General features: G+C 42.4%; 1 protein-coding gene across 2 annotated transcripts; it reads right to left on the bottom strand.

Moving 5' to 3' along the window:
- Positions 1 to 331: 331 nt before the first annotated feature.
- mapre2 (microtubule-associated protein, RP/EB family, member 2) lies at positions 332 to 10,615 on the bottom strand. Of its 2 annotated transcripts, none has more exons than XM_020041204.2 (7): positions 10,516 to 10,615; positions 4,555 to 4,682; positions 3,339 to 3,484; positions 2,950 to 3,169; positions 2,580 to 2,743; positions 1,984 to 2,142; positions 332 to 1,763 (listed from the first exon to the last, which is right to left on the bottom strand). In XM_020041204.2, exons 2-7 carry the CDS (start codon positions 4,673 to 4,675, stop codon positions 1,674 to 1,676), a joined length of 900 nt encoding a protein of 299 aa, XP_019896763.1. In that variant the 5' UTR covers positions 4,676 to 4,682; positions 10,516 to 10,615; the 3' UTR covers positions 332 to 1,673. The 2 variants fall into 2 exon arrangements, with proteins under 2 accessions (XP_019896763.1, XP_010884028.1); XM_010885726.4 differs by lacking the exon at positions 10,516 to 10,615 and adding an exon at positions 8,011 to 8,251.
- Between the last annotated feature and the right edge of the window lie 12,351 nt (positions 10,616 to 22,966).

The raw sequence follows: 22,966 nt of genomic DNA, 5'->3' as shown, positions 1-22,966 counted from the left end.
AATGTAGTCCCAAATAATTAGGTCCTTGAAATACAACAGGTAGGTTAGATCAAAAAATAGGTGTTGGACATCAATACCTCTAGATTAATTCCTTTGTCAAACTAAGCTCTAAATTTACTCTTTAGCCAGCAGGTAGCCATTTCAGCAATGTCCAAACTTAATTACATTCTCATTCTGTAGAAGAGACTTAAGGTTGGTCAGCCTAATTGATGGATGATAAAACAATGTCATGAAACACTCCCTTGACTTAAAAAGTGAACGGTTTTATTACAGCAAATCCATCCAAATCGCCACAGCTTTCAAGTAGCAGATTAAACATACAAAACACAGCTCACTTAACATAGTTGTTTTTTATTAAATATGTAAAAAGCAAGTTATTCACAAATAAAATGCAAACATGCAACACATTTTGGGGAATGCATAATGAGTGGGACATCAGAAGAAAAGAAAAAAAGAAAAGAACATCATCTATTTATAGTTTTTTTGACAGTACATGTTTACATTCCTTTTCATTTACACAATATCTGACTAAAGCATTGTGGTGCACTGCAGAGTTCAATAAGAATAAATGCAACAATACGAAAGGTTATACAATGTATGTACTTGGAATATAGCATGTCAAATTACTCAGTGAACTGACTCACAACCACAAGACCTGTGGTTCAGAAATCATATGAAAACATTGGAAATATACTTGACTTCCATTGAATGCAAAGGTGGCTTGATGTTGAAGTTTTAAGTTTGTGACCAAAGTACTAAACACTAAAATTCGCTCTGTTCCCTTGTGATGAAGCCATACTGATCAAACCTTTCTGTCACTGTAGCACCAACTCTGGTGCAAATTAGTCCTTTTTGAGAACACTGATTATCACTTATTTAAGTAATTTCTGAAGATCACATTCTAGTCATAATTGGTCTCTCACTAAAACTTTTCATTCATGATTCTCATGGACTGTACCTTCCCTTCATGTAAAGGCAATATCAAGTCTTCTCCTTAGCTTTTAATAAATATTGTTTTTCGCAATTCATTTGTAATTGTGTGAATTGAGAGTGTCTATGGACAGATTGTCCAATCCAGAGTCAAATGTTAGTGCAGCATATTGAGGAAGGTTAAATAGCTACTACAGACCCTTCAGGGCTTTTCTTATTGCGTTCTCATGATTAATATGGTTGATATGTAAAAATGTACAAAATAAACAGAAAAATAAAAAGGACCTTGAAACAACATACATAATGGATGGATTATGGGATCAACTGAAGCAGGCAACATACGTAACATTTGCTGACAGATAAAACACTATCTGTCCTCTCCATACTACGTCTCTCACCACATAACATTTTGAATGACCCTTTCCACTGTCATTGGAAACTTCTGTGATGATTTGAGCATGCCTGCATGTGACGTTATGTAATAACAGCATCCTGCTCACAGCATATCACCGACAGTCACAAAAACACACTGAATGCAGAGCGGCGGAGGGATGTCGTGCTTTTTTTCAAGTGGTTGCTTCATGTGCTCAGTCTTCAGTAGAATAATAAAAAAAATGAAAACCAACCATGAGGGACATCTTTTTGAAGAAACAAAAATAAAACCTGTAACAAAGTTCTCACAAAACAAAAGGGCATGATGTGGTGGGGACGAGGTTGTGGCCATGGACAGGGAAGGATGGAAGTCAGTACTCATCCTGTTGATCATCAGGAACCTCCTCTTCATGAACTCCTGGGTCCACATCTTCTTCTACCTCTCCCTCTCCTGCACCTTCCTAAGGGCATACAACCAGTCATAGCAAAATGTCAGGGCCACAGTCCACATTGGTATGGATCATACATGAATTTATCCAATCATATTGAAAATACTTTCCTTAAACACAAAAAGGCATTTTATTACAATTTTAAAAATTAAGCATCCAAGATTAAATCCGGTGACCCTGCAACATTACTATGAATAATCAATGAAGAGACGATCAATAACAGCCTACTGACCTGTTCGTCCGCAGAGTACAGGATCTCCATTAGTCGCTCCACAAACTGTCCGCTTTCCTGACCTTGCTCCTGTGCCAGCACTTCCACCTCACGAAGCTTTCCAAAGTAAAAGTCCCTCTCCTTCTCCACCCCCTCCAGTGCGAGTTTTAATGAGTTGACCTGTACATAAAAGGAGCCATCTTGTTTTTTACTTGACACACAAGAATACGGTCTATGTGGAAAATGACCAACTCAAAGCTGGGCTGTGTGGCATCCTAAAAATACAACCGAATACACTCACCCATTTCTTTAACTGCTCATACAGTACCAGTCAAAAGTTTGGACACATCCTTTCATGACTGTGTCCATACGTTTGACTGGCACTGTATATCAAACAGTTTTCATGTTTACAGTAATCAAATCCTTGTATGATCAAGACAAATATGGAATTAAAACTCACGATAGTTTGCAAATACTTGTCATATTCGTTCTTGCTAACATCAATAAGTACACATACTTACGAACCTTAACCAGCAAGTTAAAGATATTAATTGGAGAGGACACTTTGTTAGTAATAAGATATATTCAATAAAGATGCTGTAGAAGTGGCTTTATACCTGGTCGTTTAGCACTGTGACTTGTGCTTCCAGTTCCCGCTCCCCTTTGGCCGGAGTTGTGGTTGGCGTAGCGACTGGGATTCGTTTGGCTGAAGAGGGTCTGGAGGACGGATGGGGGCTGCAGGGATTTGGTTTTGGGGTTGTGGCGCTTGCCCTGGTGGCTCCTGAATATCAAGACAACATTTAGTTAGAAAATTGAAATAATCTTCTCAGACAGGTTCCTCATTTATGTAAAATGGCATCTGGAGTCTGAGAGGGAATATTACAATACATGAATAGTTATCCCGCTAACTTAAAAAAAAAAGGCCTTAGACATTAGATATCTAACTCATTGATCCTGCTTTGTATTATACCTCTCAGACAGTCTTACCTGCAGTGGGGGAGCTGGCTGCGTGGTGTTGGGACTTTTTAGGAAGGTTGAAGATCTGCTCACCAGGGTCAGGTGGGGGGATAGCATCCTGACCCTGTCTGGCCTGAACTGGGTCGTAATCTTTACCATCGTAGTTGGCATCAAAGAACCTCTTAAACCACTGGATAAAGTCAAGGTTGTCCTGAAATCTAGCTTTCACCAGCTTCTCCACCGGAATAATCTTCAAAGAGGAGAAGGGGAAATTAAATCACGTGTCATTAAGTTGAAAACATATTTTCGAAACACTATGTGAGTATTAAATCCAATACAGCCCAGCCATAGACGGCAGGTAAAGAAGTGCTATCTACAGGTGTCAGTCAGGAAGCTCAGCGTACGCGTCATCCACTCACCTTGTCCACATTCATTCTCTTGAACGAGGCTTGGAGCAGCTTGAAGTTGTGAATGTACTCATGCTCAAATTTTGCCTGGAACTTAACCTTCTTGAGACTGACACAGCCAGGGAAAAGTAAATCCATGAACTGGCAGTAGGCCGCTCCTAGAAGGAATCAAAATAAAACCACAAAATAAAATAAAAACTTCTGACACAAAATCAAAACTACTGACAGACACAGGCATACACTTGGTGAAACTGTATCACAGCAATGCCACTTAAATGACCTCAGAGGGATAACACAAAGGATGATTGATGTGCTCATCCAGCTCAGACTTAACACATTATGAAGGTGAACACTGTTTGGCCTATCATTTACACTAACGGACATGTGACTGTGTGTGAGTGCATGTCGCATTGTGTTTGTCAAACACCAAACTGAGACAAAATGTGCTTTGGTATACCGTACCATTTCCCACTCCTATCGATAAAATAATTTGGTAGTCAAACAAATCCTATCATTGTGCATGTATAATGGGATTGGCATTTTATCTACCATTTATAAACACACCTACATTACAAAAAATACCAGTTGTCCAGAGTATAATCTTATACTTTGCAGAAGATTAATATAAGCAGAGTTAACATTCCCCGGAGCATGTTTTTTTCTAGACGATACTGAAATGAACCTGACCCCTCCAGCCAGATATGTACCCCTCAAACACAGACAGCGCTGAACCGACAAGCTGCTTGAACACACCTTGCAGCAGTACTGTGTGTGGTTTAAAAGATATTGGATTACTTGGGGCAGCCACGGAATGGTAAGCATAGCAAGTGCTGAAACCTGTTTTATTAATAGCGCTGTCCGTCCTTAGGTAGTGGAAAGTTAGGGTTACACCAGGTTTCTTTACTGAATGTATTAAAAATACCTATTACTAGAATATTAGAAGTGTGCGTGTCTAGATCATAGAGGGAAAAGTGTAGACATTTCTTTCACTTTTAATACATATGCCACATTTATATGCTAATTGTAACTAAGAAAAGGACAATTCCAACTTGCTAACATGCCATAATTCAATGAACTTGCAAGTCCGACACATCTGAGTTTACCGGTACCAAATAGCACGAGCGTGGCATTATATTCTTTCATTGCTATACATTTACTAGGTCTGTATAATGAGGCCATGATAAGGTCCTTGGGTTTGGAGCATAGTTAGCAGGATTATTTTTCTGACCTGATGAGAGTTGCTCTACTTTAGTGTAGTTCAGGCCGAGAAGATCGTTAACCCAGGCAGTGATGTCATGCCTGCTCATAGTCTCCTGGGTTATTGAGGTAGAATACACGTTAACCGCCATCCCCCAACTGCAAAAGAGAAAAAGCACACCTTCTGTTTACATTTACATTTTTCCAATACATGAACAAATCCTCTTAACATAATGGTTAGTAAACATTATGTACACAACTACTGACACTAAAACAGAAGTAGCAGCAAAGATTAAGCAAGGTTAGCATATCTGGCCTATAACCAGGGCTACTAGTGAGCAAAATTAAGCCACCAATTCATTTTGAAAACAATGACAATAATATTACTTCAAACTTACTTTCACTGTCCAATTGCTTAATCACTAAATACAATTTCCAGTAAAGTAATGCCATGCTAATAATACAATTATAAGATACAAGACCAACCCATGAAAGAAGGTTCATATATATATATATATATATATATATATATATATATAGCAAAATTATTTGGGGAGGATGCAGAGTAGGTATATCTCACACTCACAACTCCCTTTCCAAAAATGTTGAGATGCTGCATAAAATGCAAATAACAGAATGTAATGATGTGCAACTCATTTATCCCTATATTTAATTGGAAAAAGTACAAAAGCAACATATCAAATGTTGAAACTGAGAAATGTTATTGATTTTGGAAAAACACATGCTCATTTAGAATTTGATGCCAGCAACACGTTGGGACAGGTTTACCACTGTGTTGCATCACCTCTTCTTTTAACAATACTATGTAAGCATTTGGGAACTGAGGAGACCAATTACTGTAGTTTTGAAAGTGAAATGTTTTCCCATTCTTGCTTGATACAGGATTACAGCTGTTCAACATTTCGGGGTCTCCTTTATCGTATTTTTCATTTCATAATGCGTCAAATGTTTTCAATGGGTGACAGGTCTGAACAGCAGGCAGGCCAGTTTAGCACCCAGACTCTTTTACTACTGAGCCATGCTGTTGTAATGTGTGCTGAATGTGGTTTGGCATTGTCTCACTGAAATAAGCAAGGCTTTCCCTGAAAGACATCATCTGGATGGCGGCATATGTTGCTCCAAAACTTGTGTATATTGTTCAGCATTAATGGTGCCTTCACAGATCTGCAAGTTACCCATGCCATGTGCACTAATGCACCCCCATACCATAACGGATGCTGGCTTTTGAACAGTGCACTGATAACAGATGGTCCCTCTCCTCTTTAACCATGAGGACAGCATCCATGATTCCCCAAAATAATTTCCAACTGTGATTCGTCAGACCACAGGACAGCTCTCCACTTTGCCTCAGTCCATCTTGAATTAGCTCGGGCCAAGAAAAGGTGACGGCAATTCTGGATCTTGTTTATATATGGTTTCTTCTTTGCATGGTAGAGTTTTAACTTGCATTTGTGGATGCAGTGACATACTGTGTTCACAATGGTTTTTGGAAGTGTTACGGAGCCCTTGCAGTGATTTCCACTACAGAATCATGTCTGGTTTTAATGCAGTGCTGTCTGAGGGCGACAAGATCACATCCATCCAATATTGGTTTTTGGCCTTGTCCCTTGCGTACAGAGATTTCTCCGGATTCTGTGAATCTTTTAATGATATCATGTACCGTAGATGATGTGAGAAATATTATTCTTAAACTGTTGCACTATTTTGATGCACAGTGTTTCACAAAGTGGTGAAAAACTCCCCATCTATACTTCTGAAAGACAGTCTCTGGGATGCTCTTTTTATACCCAATCATGTTAATGACCTGTTTCTAATCAACCCAGTTAGTTGTGAGATGTTCCACCAGGTTTTTTTGCATTACACAACTTTACCAGTCTTTTGATGCCCCTGTCTCAGCTTTTTGAAACATGTTGCTGGCATCAAAATCAAAGTGGGCATATTTTTTTTTTAATGGAACCATAACATTTCTCAGTTTAAACATTTGATACAGTGTCTTTGTACTATTTTTTATTGAATATAGGGTTTAAATGATTTGCACATCATCGCATTCTGTTTTTCTTTACACAGCGTCCCAACATTTTGGAAATGGGGTTGTTTATATGAATCAAATCCAATTTATAATGAACAAATGAAAGAAATAGTTAATTATATTCAGAAACACCAGTGGTGTACGCTCACTGTAAACAAAAGGCATGTTTTGTATGTGTGTAACTGGATATCACCATCATCACATCATACATTAAATTCAAACATGGTACTGGAATTGTATTGGATGCCGCTAGCCTATAAAGACCATTGTAAGGTGCAACAAAAGTGTTAGGGCTTTGGTATTAAAAATTATTCATATCGAGATCCAGAGTCCCGCTAGTTTTGATTTTAGCACTATATTGGAAATTATTTATCCCAGGAACATCAGGTACAACTACCAGTATTCCGGGTCATTAGACTCGGAGTTGAGAACACTCTCAGCACATCTGTCAAAACCTAAAATCCAAATTGTTTGCAAAATGTAATATTAAAATGGTTATCCGAAAGAATAACGGGCCTACTGCTTACATGAGCCAAATATTTACTAGTACCGCTCCTTCATTCCAAATGCAAAACATTCAGCTAATGAGCTTACACATCCCGCTGTCACAGATAACAAGGAGGCCTGGCCAGTTAGCGACTGACAATCATTTCTATCCGATTTGCATCACGGTAGCAGCTAACGTAAGCTACAATTACATCCAATGTGTAATTTTCCTCATTCACCAAAACAGAAAGAAATGGGGAGAGCAATTCCGATTTTCACCTCTCTTTTTCATTGATTGCGCACTGTTATAGATTTGTGGAGCCAGAAAATGGGACAGCCGTTCTCGTGTCAACAAAGCGGATGTACTGCTAGCTTTGTTAGCTAGTTAGCTTCTTGTCACTATATGACCCAAATCAAATGTATCATTTTAAATATAATTGTTTTGAATAATAGCTTATTAAGAAAGAAATTATAAAATAGTTAGTTTCCCCTTTTCCCGAACACGCGATTAGATAGGGTAGGGCCAACAAGAACATTCTAGCAGCTATTGAAACCATCTGTGATTGTATGGCATTTTAGACAATGCAAGCAAGCTAACGGTAATCTTTCCACAATGGTTTAATTTTCCACAAGCCACATTTGTGCTATTTTATAGGTTTACATGCGATTTTGCTTATGCATAATGTAAACTTGGGGGGGGGGGGGGGGGGGGTTAAGCTATGGTCAAGAAACAGCGGCGTACATGTTGGATTTGATAATGACAAGTCACCAAGAAGGCAATACATGCCTTTGCTATTGCACACGATACATTGTAGCAGAACCGAAATAAAGCTCGCCAGCGTCGTGGAAAACATCAAATACAATTGTAGAAAATAACGGCTTTTAAAAATCGTATTATAGCTCAAAGATGGGCTACGAAACCACTCAAATGCGGCATTTGCCCTGATTTACCTGTAGGAACGCTCTCCTCGCACTGTATTTTTTCTGTAAGGAATGCAGTTGGATCCGTCCGTTTGGATGATGTCGTTGTTGTTCTCTCCATTTGGGGACAGTGCTTGGGTAGGACCAGGCATTTGGGTCTCTAAAATACTGAACAGATGATCTGCTCTCTCTATGAAAGGACGATGCAATATAAAGTGCCGCACCTCGGGCTCGTTCACCAGTAGTCTGTTTATTCGTCACAAATCTGTCTCTGATGACGTCGCTGCACCCTAATCAACCACGTGACTGATGGGGGTGGCCGTGCGCTTCTTGGACAGTGGAATACACTAATTATAGTATTCATAACCAGACGCGAAATCTGGTTTATATAGTGCTCCTGAGTCAGTACCAATAGCTGGCCTACTTGTAGACATTTAAATGACAGACTTTAATTATGAAATCTTACAGCTATTGTGAGTCTTGGTTTTAATTCTCTTATTTTTGGGGAGAATGCCATTGATATGAGGATTTTACTGACAATAATAATAATAATAATAATAATAATAATAATAAGTGTTTTATTTGAAATGATTCAATTTAACATACTGGTAGTTTAACCATGGCTTAAAAGGACTGCTTTCATTGCTGCAATTACATATAGGCTTACTGTAAGTCTAGTCGAATGTTTTGTAGGGGAACAGAAGCCTTTGTTGACAGGCATACCAACTTTGGTCCTACTATGCATGTGTGTATATGCATGTTTATATGCATGCACACAAGCAGGCACAAACAGTTCCATTTCAACCAATGCACTAACACTAATTCAACTACTGGTAAAAAGTTAATTCATAATATAATCAGGAGATAAGCTAAACTGTTTGTTCCACAAACCCAACTTAAAACTGTTACATGGCCTAGGCACAGCCTCCTGAGCACATTTACAACTGCAATATGGGGTCAAATCCATGTGCTTTTTCAGAAGAAACTCAATCAATGGCTGAAAGAAATACCCCTGGAAAGGTATGTGGTAAGTGTTCACTTTTAAATCTGTCTGACATAAAGATATGAAGTGACATGACATTTGCATTAAAAAGTGAAGTTCAGTTGATGACAATGTGTTGGATTATTTTTCTTTCCCCGTCTGATCTAGTTCCCGGTCTTGTACTCTCAGTACTAAGCCTTCTGCACAGCTTTTGGAATACAGACAGGCAACCCCCACATGGAGTGCAGAAAAACTGAAGCCTGAGACACTAGCCGCCAGAACGAAACACATATAGAAAATTTCTTTAGTGGCCTCACTTCCACAACACAAGGCAGTCTAACATGCAAGCTAACAGATGTTGCACCTGAAATACTGATGTAGACAACCTATGGTTGCTGGTTGACTAATTTCTGTGAATTTGACCAAGTTCAGACCTCAAATTACTTGCTTTCCTCTGTCCCACCAGAAACCTTCAGATTACTATCACACCTCTCCAACCTAGAGCTGCCTTGCCACACCTTCAGGTGTTAGTGTTGGGCTAGAACACAGGTCAGCACACCCTGAATCTCCATAACAGACAATGTCTGGCAGTCATGCAGAATTGATTAACAGAGTCAGTGTGTGAATATGGAATGAATTATCTGAAGAAAAACACTTTATTCCTGGTGCAACTAGAACAAAGTGCTCTGTGCATTGACTTCAGAAATATTCAGCCATTGCAAATATTCACCGTGTGCTGACTGAAGAAATATTCAGCCATTGCAAATATTCACCGTGTGCTGACTGAAGAAATACAGCCAGGAAAGCATGAATTAAACCTTTTTCAGAGGTTGCATGAAGATTCTGACAATTAAGCAAAGCTGCTTTCCAATCAACATCATACAAACATTGATAAAGGCTACACAAATCATAAATGTCAATTTAAATTGGACATTTCTGATGTCAGCGTGCATTTTTGGTACTGTACCATAGGCGCTATGGCTTTCGTGTGGTTTTGAACATAAGCAACAGTCACAGCAATCCTCAAACGAGGAAGTTTACCTGGTGGCTGAGACTTCATATCTGAACGTTGTACAAGCTTATGTTTGGTTTTCGATCTGCCTCAAACAATATAATGAAACACCTTTACAGTTTTGCAGAGCAAACGTCTGTCCACTGTGGTGGCAAAAAGTGAAAGGGGATTAGTGAGTGAAACTAGCTAATTGTAGCAAGCTAGCTATCTAGTTGGCTAGCAAGCTGACAAAAGAAACAGTTAGCTATAGCATGCTACACCTACCTACCTAGTTTCTAAGTGCAGTCAGTCACATTCGGCTACAGTACCTACAAGTAGCGTATCAGCGACTGACTAAATTATAACTATTATAGCTACAGTAGTAAGCCAGCTAAAATCAAATGAAAAAGATCACTCATTGACAGAAACTGATAGCCAACAAATGTGCCACATTAAATCGTGTAAATGCAAATTCATAAGGAAGTTTACGACATGTACTTAAACAGATTTCACAGGTTTTACAAAAAATTATACATAAGTAACCACTGATTATTTTACTTACCAGAAACTCAGATACCAGGCTACTCCGTAAAAAAAAACTGCTATTTTCCGTGGTCACCCCACCCTCTTTCCACTCATTGTAGTAGATGATGACATCGACAACGCACACGCGTTTCATTCGACAAGGAGCCTGCGTTGCTGAAGCTGATTGGCTTCAGTGTAACATCTGGTGTGATTTCGACCGGTCATACCCAGCATGATTTGCCAGTTACGAGTACAACTCGGTACAACCCGGTACAACTGACAGCTACTGTATGTGAGCAGTTCACTTGTCTCCTATAGAATAAACAAAATTGACATCCATGATGATAATATTAACGCAAGCCTTACATTATATTACACAATAAAGTACAATTATTTGCAGAATATAAAATAATGCTGTTTTACTTTGTAATTTCGCTAACGTACATTTTAACAATACACTTATTTAAGATAAGCATGTTCTTGTCTAGTTCATCACCATTTCAAGTGGCTAATACCCAGAGCCTTTATAATTGTCTGGTAACTTAAAAAAAAAAAAACGTGGTATAGTTTGTTTCACGTTCGATATTTGACAGGAATTCAGGCATTCAAAGCTCAGTAGCTCGCAAACAATTTAAGCTACAGACTCCTGGTTAGTCTCGTTATGAAAGATTTTTTTTACAACACTGCACATGTCTGGTTTTCTCAATTCCGACCCCCTCCTTGAACTGCCACCTTAACGTGGTGGAGGGGTTTGAGTACCCGAGTGACCCTAGGAGCTATGTTGTCTGGGGCTATATGCCCCTGGTAGGGTCTCCCAAGGCAAACAGGTCCTAGGCGACGGGTCAGACTAAGAGCGGTTCAAAACCCCCTTAATGATGAAAAACATTTTGTGTTCTGTGAAGTCGCCCGGTATGGCGCAGCCGGGGCCCCACCATGGAGCCAGGCCCGGGGTTTGGCGCTCGTTTGCGAGCGCCTGGTGGCCGGGCCTTTCCCCATGGGGCCCGGCTGGGCTCAGCCCGAACGAGCGACATGGGGCCGCCTTCCCGTGGGCTCACCACCCACAGGAGGGACCATAAGGGGCCGGTGCGGAGAGGATCGGGCGGCAGTTGAAGGCGGGGGCCTAGACAACCCGATCCCTGGACACGGAAACTAGCTCTAGGGACGTGGAACGTTACCTCGCTGGCGGGAAAGGAGCCTGAGATCGTGCGTGAGGTTGAGAGGTTCCGACTAGAGGTAGTCGGGATCACCTCTACGCACGGCTTGGGCTCTGGAACCACACTCCTTGAGAGAGGATGGACTCTTCACCACTCTGGAGTTGCCCATGGTGAGAGGCGGCGGGCTGGTGTGGGTTTGCTTATAGCTCCCCAGCTCTGCCGCCATGTGTTGGAGTTTACCCCGGTGAACGAGAGGGTCGTTTCCCTGCGCCTACGGGTCGGGGATAGGTCTCTCACTGTTGTTTGTGCCTACGGGCCGAACGGCAGTGCAGAGTACCCGACCTTCTTGGAGTCTCTGGGAGGGGTGCTGGAAAGTGCTCCGACTGGGGACTCTATCGTTCTACTGGGGGACTTCAACGCCCACCTGGAGGGGCATGATTGGGAGGAACGGCCCCCCTTGATCTGAACCCAAGTGGTGTTCAGTTATTGGACTTCTGTGCTAGTCACAGTTTGTCCATAACGAACACCATGTTCAAGCATAAGGGTGTCCATCAGTGCACTTGGCACCAGGACACCCTAGGCCGCAGGTCGATGATCGACTTTGTTGTCGTTTCATCTGACCTGCGGCCATATGTCTTGGACACTCGGGTGAAGAGAGGGGCGGAGCTGTCAACTGATCACCACCTGGTGGTGAGTTGGATCCGATGGTGTGGGAGGAAGCTGGACAGACTCGGGTGGCCCAAGCTTACTGTAAGGGTCTGCTGGGAACGTCTGGCCGAGTCTCCTGTCAGAGAGATCTTTAACTTCCACCTCGGGCAGAGCTTCGACTGGATCCCGAGGGAGGCTGGAGATATTGAGTCCAAGTGGACCATGTTCTCCACCGCCATTGTCGAAGCGGCCGCTCGGAGCTGTGGCCGTAAGGTCTCCGGTGCCTGTCGAGGCGGCAATCCCCGAACCCGGTGGTGGACACCGGAAGTAAGGGATGCTGTCAAGCTGAAGAAGGAGTCCTATCAGGCCTGGTTGGCTTGTGGGACTCCTGAGGCAGCTGACGGGTACCGACAGGCCAAGCGGACTGCAGCCCGGGTGGTTGTGGAGGCAAAAACTCGGGCCTGGGAGGAGTTCGGTGAGGCCATGGAGAAGGACTATCGGCTGGCCTCGATGAGATTCTGGCAAACCATCCGGCGCCTCAGGAGAGGGAAACAGTGCCCTACCAACACTGTTTACAGTAGAGGTGGGCAGCTGTTGACCTCAACTGGGGATGTCGTTGGGCGGTGGAAGGAGTACTTTGAGGATCTCCTCAATCCCGCCGTCACGTCTTCCATTGAGGAAGCAGAGGATGAGGGCTCAGAGGTGGACTCGTCCATCACCCGGGCTGAAGTCACAGAGGTGGTCAAGAAACTCCTCGGTGGCAAGGCACCAGGGGTGGATGCGATCCGCCCTGAGTACCTCAAGTCTCTGGATGTTGTGGGGCTGTCTTGGCTGACACGCCTGTGCAACATCGCGTGGCAGTCGGGGACAGTGCCTCTGGGATGGCAGACTCTTTTTAAGAAGGGGAACCGGAGGGTGTGTTCCAACTATAGGGGGATCACACTTCTCAGCCTCCCCGGGAAAGTCTATGCCAGGGTTCTGGAGAGGAGAATACGGCCGATAGTAGAACCTCGGATTCAGGAGGAACAGTGTGATTTTCGTCCAGGCTGTGGAACACTGGACCAGCTCTATACCCTCTACAGGGTGATGGAGGGTTCATGGGAGTTTGCCCAACCAATCCACATGTGTTTTGTGGATTTGGAGAAGGCATTCAACTGTGTCCCTCGTGGCATCCTGTGGAGGGTGCTTCCGGAATATGGGGTCATTGGTCCTTTGCTAAGGGCTGTCAGGTCCCTGTACGACCGAAGCAGGAGCTTGGTCCGCATTGCCGGCAGTAAGTCAGACTTGTTCCCTGTGCATGTTGGACTCCGGCAGGGCTGCCCTTTGTCGCCAGTTCTGTTCGTAATTTTTATGGACAGAATTTCTAGGCGCAGCCAGGGGCCGGAGGGTGTCAGGTTTGGGGACCACACGATTTCGTCTCTGCTCTTTGCGGATGATGCTGTTGTGTTGGCCCCTTCAAGCCAGGACCTTCAGCATGCACTTGGACGGTTTGCAGCAGAGTGTGAAGCGGTGGGGATGAAAATCAGTACCTCCAAATCCGAGGCCATGGTCCTCAGTCGGAAAAGGGTGGCTTGCCCACTTCAGGTTGGTGGAGAGTGCCTGCCTCAAGTGGAGGAGTTTAAGTATCTAGGGGTCTTGTTCACGAGTGAGGGAAGGATGGAACAGGAGATTGACAGACGGATCGGTGCAGCCTCTGCAGTAATGCGGTCGATGTATCGGTCTGTCGTGGTGAAGAAAGATTTACTGGTCAATCTACGTTCCTACTCTCCCCTATGGTCAAGAGCTTTGGGTCATGACCGAAAGGACAAGATCCCGGATACAAGAGGCCGAAATGAGCTTTCTCCGCAGGGTGGCTGGGCGATCCCTTAGAGATAGGGTGAGTAGCTCGGTCACCCGGGAGGAGCTCAGAGTAGAGCCGCTGCTCCTCCACATCGAGAGGGGTCAGCTGAGGTGGCTTGGGCATCTGTTTCGGATGCCTCCGGAACGCCTTCCTGGGAAGGTGTTCCGGTCCCGTCCCACCGGGAGGAGACCCCGGGGAAGACCTAGGACACGCTGGAGGGACTGTGTCTCCCGGCTGGCCTGGGAACGCCTCGGTGTCCCCCCGGAAGAGCTGGAGGAAGTGTCTGGGGAGAGGAAAGTCTGGGCATCCCTGCTTAGACTGCTGCCCCCGCGACCCGGCCCCGGATAAGCGGAAGATGATGGATGGATGGCATTTTCACATCTCAACAACGCTTTCACTACATCATCTATAAACCTCAAACCAATGTTTAATTTTTCAGAAAGAAAGGGAAAAGGGCTTCTCTTTATAGATTGTTTGCCTTTTTTGTTAATATAGATTTGTATATATTTTCTATGAACACATTAAAACATAATGTACCGTTTAGAATTACAATAGCTGTCTGACTACATGACCTAGATGCTTAAAATCACTCTTCTATTCCTCAGAGGGAAGGGTCACATATTGCTCAGCCTTTTCCCCCCAGTTAAGCCCCTATCCAGTTTTATATAAATATTTGAATCTTTAAAATGTCCAAAGCATTCTCAGCTTGTGCCTGAGACATGGCCGTTCCCTTCCTCTCCAGTCTTTATATTACACATATAAAGACTATCCTAGCTTAGAAATGTACTAAACCACAATCTAACAGACAATATACAGGCGATATGCCCCTGCCCAAAGATGGGAAAAGATACATAAAAATGTATTTTAAAATAAGATACCACATACCTTAATTTTAAGTGTATCAAAATAAACTACAAAATACAGCAGCCACACCATGTATCAAAATAAACTACTGTATTTTAAAAAAGGGAGCATGAAAACACTATTTGACCTATCCCTTCACCAGTACATTGACCCAGTTGATTAAGTAGACAATGTTTGATAGCAACAGCTTCTCTCTGCCTAACGAGTCATGCGATAAATCGGTTAACATATCGGATATTCACATATCCCTGTGATCACCCAGATGAAGGTTAGTAACCAACAGTTTAATGTTTAACTAACTGACTAATGACTCATAATTGTATCCTAATTTAGTTACTTGGTGTTTGGTAATGAAGGCCCTACTTTGCGTCAGCAACACTGACTCAATGACAAACAAGTCATTCATAAGAAGACACCTGATGGAACCTTTATTCATAGCAACTAGTTTCTAAATAATTCATAATTTGATTGTTAATCATAAATTTACTGCTCCAAAAAATTAAGGGAACACTTAAATTATACATTCTCGATACATTCTCGATACATTCTCCTGGACAGACTGTGGCGCTACTTGGTGGCTCTCAATTGGATTCAGGTCTGGGGATTGTTAGGGCCAGTCAATGGCATCAATACCTTCATCATCCAGGAACACTCTGGCCACATGAGTCTGGGCTTTGTCCTGCACCAGGAGGAACCCAGGGCCCACTGCACCAACGTAAGATCTGACGATGGATCTGAGGATTTCATCCCGGTACCTAACAGCAGTCAGGGTACCGTTGGCTAGCACATGGAGATCTGTGCGACCCTCCAAGGATATGCCTCCCCAGACCATTGGTAAACCGGTCAAGCTTGATGATGTTGCAGGCAGCATAACATTCCCCACGGCATCTCCAGACTCTTTCACGTCTGTCAGTGTGAACCTGCTCTAATTTGTGAAGAGAATCGGGCACCAATAGCAGTCCTGACAATTCTGGTGTTCACTGGTAAATGCAGCTCGATCTGCAGTCTTGGGCTGTGAGCATAGGTCCCACTAGAGGACATCGGGCCCTCATGCCACCTTCGTGGAGTCTGTTTCTTACAGTTTGGTCAGAAACATGTACACCAGTAGCCCACTGGAGGTCATTTTGTAGGGCTCTGGCAGTGCTCCTCCTGTTCCTCCTTGCACATAGGAGCAGATACCGGTCTTGCTGCTGGGTTGATGCCCTTCTACGGCCCTGTCCAGCTCTCCTTGTGTAACGGCCCATCTCCTGGTATCTCCTCCATGCTCTAGCAAAATGCAAAACTAGGGAAGAATCAGTCAGGAAGGAAAAGGAGAGAGCAATTGTCTGTGGCCACCACTTGCAAAACCATTCCCTTTTTAGGGGTTGTCTTGCTGTTGCCTCTTCAGTTCACCTGTTGTCACTTTCATTTGCACCAAAACAGGTGAAATTGATTCACAGTCACTTATGCTTCCTAACTGGACAGATTGATATCCCATTTAGTTTAATTTACTTGGTGTTATACTGTGATGATTGCGTTCCCTTCATTTTTTGAGCAGTGTATAAAAACATTTTTTTCGTCCGCAACAAACGGAAACTTAAAACAGGCTGAAAGTAGCAAGCTAAGGTTAACTAGGGCTGCTACTCGGGTCATATAGTTGGCTAGAACATTACGTAAATTGGTAAATGATTTAGCCTAGGCTACTAAAACGAACACCAAAATGTTACATGAACTGTAAATAAATTATTGTAGCAACTCATGCTAAAATCGATGGATAGCTGGCAAGTGGCAACCTACACGTTTTTTACCTTCACCTTTTTTCGGGTATGGATACATGTTCTGTTCTGATCTCAAGTCTGGGCAAACTACTGAGTAGGCACCAATCACAGGCAGACTTTTTATGATGTCATCTTGTAGACTTCTCACAAAGTATTTTTAAAATACAAAATACAAAACACTAAAGTATTTTGATACTATATATGAAGCCGTTTGAAATACATATCATAAATACTGACAATCCCTGCCCTGGTCGGTGAAACACAGTGCCAGTATGCGTGGTGGCTGGTGTGACGAACCAGACATGTGTTGTTAGCAGCCCGTCTTATATCATGGGTGTTGGCTGCCGGTGCTAGTTAAAAAATGTTACCACTGCATGTACATATTAAGTATCGCCTTATAGCCATGTTATTGTAACCTTAATGTAACTTTGATGCACTGTATAACACCGGACCAATGTAACGGAAGGTAGTGCGACTAATGGATTGCTTGTACTGAATGTATGTTCCCTCTTAAAAAACATTAATGGCTAAGCTTATTCAAGAATAGCCTCTCCTGTGCGCCCCCAGCTAGCTATTTCAGACGTCATAGTGGTCCATGCCATAGACCTAATTTACAGTGAAATGTTTGAACAAATGCTACCCTCCATCTTAACTCGTCTTGAATGAAATCCATTGTATGCTTTTTGAAATACAACCCAGGATGTTATGGAGGAAGTAAAGCCTTTAGGTAATTACAAATGTAAAAAGTAAACAAACTAACATATGTTTTTATTATGCAAAATAAATCTAAACTGAAGTACAGATCCAGGCCTACCAATATCTCTGTAAAGTCAATCCCAATCATCAATTTAGTGCATATATGGCTGTAGCTATTTGATGTCCTTATAATCTGAAATTGTCCTAAAAAACGAATTATTAATATGGCTTTCGGGTAGTACAGAAGGATGATGATCTTCAGAGACTGAGGAATAAGGTTGCTGAGGAAGAACAAGAGGCCCTGCCCAAGAAGGAGGCTAATAAAAGTGACATAAAGTCAGGGGAGCACGTCATGGACAATGATGCAGATAAGAGATGTAGACGTATAGGATTCGTTCTCTGTATCTGGATGTGATGTGCTAACTGTCATCTGTTTTCAATGAAATTGTCATTAATAGTCACTAGTCAAATATGTCATTAAATAAGAATGGTTACATTGTATTTAATTATACCAATAGAGCATCTTGAGAGAGAACGTTTTCTTCTACTTCCTCAATGGCACACATCCTTAGGACCCATGTATAAACATCTGGACAGAGAATATGTTGTCAAACTCCTGAAGGAAAAAGCTCATATTTTGCCTTGGGCCCAGGAAACACTGATGGGCTAGTGCTGCCCAATCCTCAAGTAGTTCCTGTGAAATCTCACTGATGCTATAGGTTTTTATTTTTTGTAATGACATTTATCTAACCACATTTCTCAACTCTTATGCAGCAGTTAATACTGATGATCTATAACTAATATATGTTGATATCGTTTCATCCCTAGGCAGTGGGATACACTCTATGAAGCACTGAAAAGCCCTGTAAGTTCCTCTATTTGCCTTTGACCTTGGATGTGAGATTCTCTTAAATTCAAATATTGATTATCATTTAAATGAGTGGTACCCAACCGGGGGTACTAGGACCCTGTTTGCGGGGACTTGGTCTATCTACATCGAACAGGTGGGTATCTAGAAAACCTTACATCATAGCTTCATAGACAAACCTGCTCTGTTCTGCTTCTTCAGTTTTGCAAGACCACAGTTACTGTAATTTCCCAGACCACTCTGCACATCCTGCTGCCTGCCCTGGTCCACATACTGGGGGTGACAGGCTGTGAAGGGGATGACACTGACTCCCCCAAGAGGGGCCAGCAGTGTCAAAACCTTTGCTGCCTTTCAGCAGGAAAGACTGGTGCTTGTCAGGGAAGAAAAGTGTATGGCAAAGCAGATACATACAGTCAGTGTGGCAGCAGTGCACACATTTTCTAGTCTAGAACATCCTCTCCTAATAGGTATGTTCCCCACGTTGTGTGTGGGAGTAATTATTTCTCCATTGAAATGTAAACATACTGAATTTTACAGCTTTCTAGCTGCAAGTCCATACCATACATCAGTACTGAATGATGTGTTATTATTTCAATTATTTGCATAGGGTTGAGTTAATTGTGTTTATCTTTAGAATACTAGACTAACAAAGTTGTTTGAATTTTTTGGAAATGCCTTATCAGACTGATTCCATCATGCACTGATGTTTGTTTAAAGTTTCCAGAGCTCAGGGAAAGTCCTAGGAAGTCCTAGGAATGTCAGAAGAAAATACAATCAAAAGTGTCCAGAAGCGACTGTCCGACCATGAGATCCTGTCACCCTGAGATCCTGCCAACCTGAACTAACTGTTGATCTTATCAAGGACATGGTTGAACCTCTCAACTCAGCCCTCTTCGTGTCCATCGGCAGAACTATTGTGGCCTCTGCTACTCAGTCAATTGAACAGATGTTTAAAATGTTCCAGAAGTTTTTCGATGATCACACACATCCAGAGGACCAATTAGATGTTGAGCCTTCATTACAACTGCAACAGAAAAGGTGATTAATGTTTTTAAAGGCCTGTTGGATAATCTGCTAAGCTTTTTCAAGATAGTTTTGAAAGTGAAAATGTTGGCTGTTGGCAGTCAACTTTCAGGGCCAGTTTCACAGACACAGATTAAGCGTAGCCTAGGACTAAAAGTTCATTTGAAAACTCCATTGAGCTTGTTTTTTAGTACTAGACTAGGCTTAATCTGTTTCTGCAAAACTGGCCCTCAGTGGAGCACCTGAATGTTGTAGGTTCTATTATTGCAGAGAAACGATTGGAAAGATTCTGCGTTATGTTGTCCTCCATCATTCAGAAGCTATCCCTTGAAGAGTTCCAGAAGAAGGTAACAAACAAGGTCAGAAAAATACTGATTAAATCATTCAAAAGCTCCCTCAAATCCAGCCTGTGAAGTACTCTCCACAAGGCACTTTCTCAAATGTTGAAAGCAAAATCAAAAATTTCCTTGAAACGTACATATGCAGCCGCTTTTGAAATAGTTTGATCAATTTCCTGTTGTATGAAGAGGCTTTTTCACCCCCAGAGAGTTCTACTACTCTGTGGCATGCAGACTGTGCTTGAATAGAACAGGGAGAAAACAGCCGAAGCCTCTGGGGCCAAACCCTTAGGCTGCCTGTCTGGTATGGAACTGCCATTTTCCACAACCTATCGACAATGATGAGGAGTTACTTAATAATGGAAATACAAACCAAAGCAATGACAGCTCAAGCCAAAGAAACACTCAGCCAAATTCTGGTTTCCATTTATGGGGAACTGTCTAAATCAGACCAAATGTCAGCAGCAGGGCTTTCACAAATAAAGAATGTGATTGCAATCATGCTCGCGACATTTATAACATAGGCAGTGGATGTGGCGATTTCTGATATACTGGAGGTTATTACTCTAACCATTGTGAGATGTTCAGTAATAGACATGACTGAAAACACCAAGGAAGAGACATTGGCATGTGATGCCAGGAAATCCATGTGTGCTATAGCAGATAGCATCACGAAGGAGGTTTATCCAGAGGAAGGCGGGCAGGCTAACTGCTGCAGTAGCTACACTGGAGGACCTCATATCTCAAAAGAATTGGTGCTCTCCCACATGATCTTAATCACCAAGTAAACCGCATCATCTCTGACAGCAAATTGGCCCCTCAGGTTTTGACAGTGTCAGCTGGTGTATCAAATACAACTGTTGATAAACTGGAGAGCAAGGACACAAAAGTGTAGAAGCCCACACCACTTGAGTTGGTTCAGCTGTTTGCAGAGGAGTCTGTGAAATGCCTCCTGCTTCCTAGCCTTGTGCCTTTGTCATCTTCTGATAGTTTGGCTCAGGTTGGTCAGTGTCTCGGCTACTGTATCTAAATATAGGATTTCATGCTTCAGATATAATTGAAACAGTCAGTCTGTTTACAAGAGTATTGGTGAGACAGGTTGTGGAATCTGTGTTTTCTGATGCCCAAAGCAGAGCATCATCTCCATTTGAGAGCCCGGAGACCACTTCAGCAGCAGGTTTTGGGGACAATGTGGACGATTGTAGAAAGAATTTAGCAGATATATAATAAAATTATATTTTAAATATATATATATATTTTTTTTTAAATCCATGAGGAAAATATTCCATAATTTACCCAAGTTTCATATTGTGTTTGATGTAAATACATAAACATGATTAACAATCCCCCCCAGATTAACAGCAGGGGGCACTGAAGCCCAACTTTCTTAACAAGGAGGGCGACTGGCAATAATGCGCAGAGGAGTGGAAACAGACCACAGAGCAGGCAGAGACAATAGTGTCAGTTTCATAAGTCAGCAACAAGAAAACATGAAATGACTTCAGCATTAAAATGTTCTTTTCTTTTTTGTTCCACTGGTTTATTTGGTAGCAGATGCTACTTCAATTTAAATTCTTAATGCCATTCATGCCAACCTGAAGACCATTAAGTTAAGGAATCCTGTGTTATTAACAACGAAGAGATACACCTATGTATGAGGCTATACACAAGTTAAGGTACAGGATCTCATCTATACGTGGTTGTTGGCCTCTTTGTTCAAATTGGGATGGTGAGTGATAAAATAATAATTTGGTTAGTGCTCTTAAAATATTTGCATATTCCAGCTCAAGAAATATAAACAAATGTCTCACTTTAAATCTCGCTCAAAGATGTAAATGAGCTGCCTTTGGTCACTGACCCAATGCACTCACTACTATTCTACCTGCTGGCAGTCATCTGGGAGCAGGAAACAGATGTATTGACAGATAATGAATGTGGAGCAGTATAAATCAAGTCTATGTGAACTCAAATTGGAATCTAAACTGATATGCTGTATTTGATCATTGTTTAAAACACATACAGTATCTCACAAAAGTGAGTACACCCCTCACATTTTTGTAAATATTTGAGTATATCTTTTCATGTGACAACCCTGAAGAAATGACACTTTGCGCCAATGTAAAGTAGTGAGTGTACAGCTTGTGTGTACATTTGCTGTCCCCTCAAAATAACTCAACTCATGTGACTCATTAGTGTTACAAGGTCTCAGGTGTGAATGGGGAGCAGGTGTGTTAAATTTGGTGTTATCGTTCTCACACTCCCTCATACTGGTCACTGGAAGTTCAACATGGCACCTAATGGCAAATAACTCTGAGGATCTGAAAAAAAGTCTTGATGTGTTATTACTACTTAAAGATGGCCTAGGCTATAAGAAGATTGCCAAGACCTTGAAACTGAGCTGCAGCATAGTGGCCAAGACCATACAGTGGTTTAAAAGGACCGGTTCCACTCAGAACAGGCCTCGCCATGGTCGACCAAAGAAGTTGAGTGCATGTGCTCAGCGTCATATCCAGAGGTTGTCTTTGGGAAGTAGACTTATGCGTGCTGCCAGCATTGCTGCAGAGATTGTACAAGTGTGTCTTGCCTACAGTCAAGCAGGTTGGTGGGAGTGTCATGGTCTGGGGCTGCATGAGTGCTGCTAGCATTGGGGAGCTACAGGTCATTGAGGGAACCATGAATGCCAACATGTATTGTGACATAATGAAGCAGAGCATGATCCCTCCCTCCGGAGACTGGGCTGCAGGGCAGTATACCAACATGATAACGACCCCAAACACACCTCCAAGACGACCACTGCCTTTCTAAAGAAGCTGAGGGTAAAGGTGATGGACTGGCCAATCATGTCTCCAGACCTAAACCCTATTGAGCATCTGTGGGGCATCTTCAAACGGAAGGTGGAGGACACAAGGTCTCTAACATCCACCAGCTCAGTGATGTCGTCATGGAGGAGTGGAAGAGGACTCCAGTGGCAACCTGTGAAGCTCTGGTGAACTCCATGCCCAAAAGGGTTAAGGCAGTGCTGGAAAATGTTCACTCAGGGGTGTACTCACTTTTGTTGCCAGTGGTTTAGACATTAATGGCTGTGTTGTGTTATTTTGAGGGGAGAGCAAATTTACACTGTTATACAAGCTGTACACTGACTACTTTACCTTGTAGCAAAGTGCCATTTCTTCAGTGTTGTCACATGAACAGATATAATCAAATATTTACAAAAATGTGAGGGGTGTACTCACTTTTGTGAGATACTATACATAGCTATTTCAGGATGTGCCTGTTCCTTTCATAAGTGATTGAAAGAAG

The sequence above is a fragment of the Esox lucius genome, chromosome 3, assembly GCF_011004845.1.
Source record: "Esox lucius isolate fEsoLuc1 chromosome 3, fEsoLuc1.pri, whole genome shotgun sequence".
NCBI classification, from domain to species: Eukaryota; Metazoa; Chordata; class Actinopteri; order Esociformes; family Esocidae; genus Esox; species Esox lucius.
This window is presented reverse-complemented; position numbering and strand designations above follow the sequence as displayed.